This window comes from Ixodes scapularis, unplaced genomic scaffold, assembly GCF_016920785.2.
Source record: "Ixodes scapularis isolate PalLabHiFi unplaced genomic scaffold, ASM1692078v2 PGA_scaffold2__306_contigs__length_199485367, whole genome shotgun sequence".
NCBI lineage: Eukaryota > Metazoa > Arthropoda > Arachnida > Ixodida > Ixodidae > Ixodes > Ixodes scapularis.
In genome coordinates, this window is record NW_024609857.1 from 21,808,479 (window position 1) to 21,812,476 (window position 3,998).

At 50.7% G+C, this 3,998-nt stretch overlaps 1 protein-coding gene across 1 annotated transcript; it reads right to left on the reverse strand.

Moving 5' to 3' along the window:
- Positions 1 to 639: 639 nt before the first annotated feature.
- Positions 640 to 3,165, reverse strand: LOC115312880 (aspartate aminotransferase, mitochondrial). Its single transcript, XM_029971820.4, has one exon. The coding sequence runs from the start codon at positions 2,866 to 2,868 to the stop codon at positions 1,585 to 1,587; it is 1,284 nt and encodes a 427-aa protein (XP_029827680.1). The 5' UTR covers positions 2,869 to 3,165; the 3' UTR covers positions 640 to 1,584.
- Positions 3,166 to 3,998: the final 833 nt, after the last annotated feature.

Consider the following 3,998-nt stretch of genomic DNA (forward strand, 5'->3'; position numbering starts at 1 on the left):
TTTACATTATATTAATTTTAGTTTCTTTTGAAAGGACAACTAATTGGCCACATTTTGATATGTGATATTGCTCTATATGCAAGTTCGAAGAAAAAAAAAGGTGTTCGCACAGATCCTTTCAAAATGGCTACTTTTCCCATGGTCGGGAAACAGGTAACGTGTGACTGCATATGCCACTGAAGCTTTTCATCGTAAACAATTCCTTCTTGCGCTCTGAAAAAAGGGGTTCACAAGATAGGAGTCCGAGTAGCCTGCACTCAGAGGAAATGCCTTCCAAGGTGTAGCTGAGAATAGCCAACAAGGCTCAATAGCACCCCCTGCTTCAGATAAGCGCTATCTTCGAGCTATCTTCTACGCAGTCCTTCTCAACCATCTGCTGAAGTAAGCATATAAGGCGTATCTGGACCAATCACTCAAGTCCCTCCTCGTTTTGCACACCGATTGCAAAGCCTGCATTGTCTGAAATGTTTGCAAACATTACAGTATCGCTAAAACAAATGGGAGGAAATGACTAAGAGACGTGTAGGATTGTTTCGTGTTCCTTGTCAGTCTTGCACTTGTACCGGTGTTTCAAGAGTCACCATGCTCTTCCCCTTTCATAAATATAAACTATTTTAGTCACGTCACATCACTCATCTGATGGCTTAAAACAAATTATTTTATTTTGGTAACCTAAATGGCTTTTGATTGCCACACATTTCTTTTAAGAAGCTGCAACAAAACATAACTAGGTCATACTCTTGTTGTGAATGACTGAGCCTCGCTAAATAAGTGGGACAATAATGAGTGCTGTAAAGAGATGCAACAGCCCAACACAAATGAACCTGCAGGCATAACGAATATCTCCACCCTACAACACTATCAGAAATGCAAAAGCAAGCAACCACGCGAGACATTCCAGAGAGCCGTTCCATTTGAGACGCATTGTCATCGAAATTCTAAACCTTGAGAACAGAAAGAGGTGCACGCTTCATGGGAAATGCTAATACTTCTGCATAAATATAATTAAAATGTGATTACACCTCACCTGGTTATTAAAGATCCCAAATTTATTTAAATTCATAATCGATATGGGAGCAGGAATTGTTTTCAAAGGGGGGGGGGGGGGGGGGGGGGGCTGTTATGATTATGGGGTGGCTGCACTTCACTGGGGGGCTCAGCCCTAGAGGCACCCCTCCCCTCCCCCCTTCACCTGTCTATAACACCATATAATACCATATTACCAATAATACCATATTGTCATAAGGTATTTGGCAGTTCTGTTGATGCGCACAATTGGTACAAACATTTCTAATCCAAAATTCTGGGAAAATCCAACACCCCCTGCCCGACAATCTCTACCACCGGTGAAATGTACAAAGCGTTTTCTTCCTAACAAGCATCAACCGGGACAATTAAATTGTTACTGTACTGTTAAGTCACTTGCCTTCATGTAGCATCAAAACTGGGCTTATCAGAACAAGTGCTAAACCTGTTTCTCCATGGGCGGTTGAAGTCTCCCTAGCCAACTTTTCATTGTTTTGACTCCTTTCAAGTCCTGCTCCAGCACGTAGTCCCTCTCACCCGGCCCTCTTGGCCGCCGTCTCACTTGGTGACTTGATGCATGGCATGCGCAAGGTAGTCCACGTTCCCAGACGAGATTCCCGCCACCGAGATACGGCCGTCCTTGGTCAGGTAGACGCTGAAATCCTTGGTGAGCTTCGCTACCTGCTCCTGCGTCATGCCCGTGAAGCAGAACATGCCGATCTGGTCCGTGATGTGCTGCCAGTTGCGGGAGGATCCTTCTCTGGTCAGGCCGTCCCTCAGCCTCGTGCGCATGCCAATGATCCGATCCGCCATGCCCTTGACGTCCTTGAGCCACTGCTGGCGAAGCTCCTGGTCGGTCAGGATGAGGTGCGCGATGCGGGCCCCGTGGAGCGGCGGGTTTGAGTACGTCGGCCTCACGATGATCTTGATCTGGGACAGGCAACGGTCGGCCTCCTCCTTGGAGCCGCAGACGAGCGTGAAGGCGCCCGTCCGTTCTCCGTACAGGCCCATGTTCTTGGCGAAGGACTGGGCCATCGCGAAACCGTGGCCTTCTTCGGCGAAGAGCCGCACCGCCGCGGCGTCGCGGTCAATGTCGCCCGTGGCGAATCCCTGGTACGCCATGTCCAGGAACGGGAAAAGCCGCCGGCTCTTAATGATCCGCGAGATTTCCTTCCACTGCTCGAATTTGGGGTCGACGCCCGTGGGGTTGTGGGCGCACGCGTGCAGCAGGATGATGGAGCCTTCGGGGATTTTGGCGATGTCTTGCAAAGCACCGCTGAAGTCGAAGCCGCACGTCTTGGGGTCGTAGTAGCGGTATTGTTTGACCGTTAGCCCCGCGCGTTTGAAGAGGGGGATATGGTTGCCCCACGTCGGAGTCGGCATGTAGATTTCGCGGTTGCCCTTGAAGAATTGGCCCAAAAAGAAAGCGCCGATCATGAGCGATCCCGTGCCGGAGATACCTTGCACGGTCGTGTTCAGCTTGTTCTTCAGCACCGGGCTGTCTTCTCCGAATGCCAGCTGAGCGGCCGCCGTGCAGAAGTCCCCGAGCCCACCGATGGGAAGGTACTCTTTGTCCTGTTTGCGGGACATGAGGATTTCTTCGGCTTTGCGTACGCTCGGGAGCACGTACGGTTTGCCGGTGTCGTCGCGGTACGCACCGACGCCCAGGTTCATTTTCTTGGGGTTGGTGTCCTTTTTGAAGGCTTCCGTGACGCCCAGAATTGCGTCCGGCGGGCCCATCTCGACGTGCGTCCACCACGAGCAAGCCCGCAGGGAAGTCGCCCCGCAGTACGCATTCTTTGGAAGCGAGCTAAACAACTTGTGTCGGACGGCACTCGCCATGTTCACGGGGAGAAGGCGCGTGTTGCGGTGGAGCACGGAAGAGGTCAAAAAGGTCGACTACACGTTCACGCCGGGAGGGTGCTGCGGGTGCGACGGCCTAAGCTACGTGCGCAAATGGAAGCAATCGCAGGGAGTCCTCCGCGCTCACTGACTTGGACAGTTCCGCCGGTTCCGCTGTTCCCCTTTCTCAGGTGCGCCGCTCACTCCTGCCGTCGCACTAGCTCGCTGGCTGCCGGAAAGAAGAATGAGATGTAGAGAAGGGAAACCGGCGGCCGGCTGCCTCACGAGCACGACAGAGGGCGCAGAGGCCAAAGCAGTTTTTGGACAATTTAGTTAACTTTAGCCACGTTCGGTTATCTAACTTTTGCAGCTCGAAACACTGGTTGGGTTCGTTCGATGGAAGGACGGAGGAGAAGAGGATCACAATAACAAAGAGGCGGTTAGAAGATTGGTGGAAATTATCTAGGGAAAATTGAATGATGCACAACTAACTAGCACAGCTGGGGACAGGCGGGACAGAGGAAAATTGGGACTCCCTCCCGCGTGGCTCAGGCCCAAAGTCTCAACCCTGTCCCCCAGTGGGTTGGGTGCAGGGGGTAACGCCGACAAGGTTTGACCAGAGGAAAATTGGCGACTCCCTCGCCGGGGGGAAGAGGCGGGGGGTGATGTTTTTAGTTTTTTTGCCCGATCCCCCAAAGGTCAGCCTGGCGATATCCCGCACTACCTGGTGATAGTTAGGAGGGGGGGGGAGAGAAAATTGGCTTAGAAGGGCGGGGGAATCAAATGTTTGTCTTTATAGACGTAGGCTAGGTGGCGCAAGCTACCGCCCGATACAAAGGGTATAGCCAGTAGCATCCATCCATCCATCCATTTTTCACCAAGAAAGTACAATCATTTGTTGTCGTGGCGTCACAGTAAAGCGTACTCGATTCAGTCATATTGTGTACAATTACTTCTTCTGACGTCATCTTATAAAGTCACTTTTAAGCCTACCTCGTTGGTTTTAGCATAATTTTTTATTAAAAGGCTCTATAAATTTATTTATTTTAAATATTTGTTTGTTTGTTATTGCAAAATTTATTTACGGCGACGACTCACGATGCTTTGCTCGGTTTTCGGTTTCTGTTTCG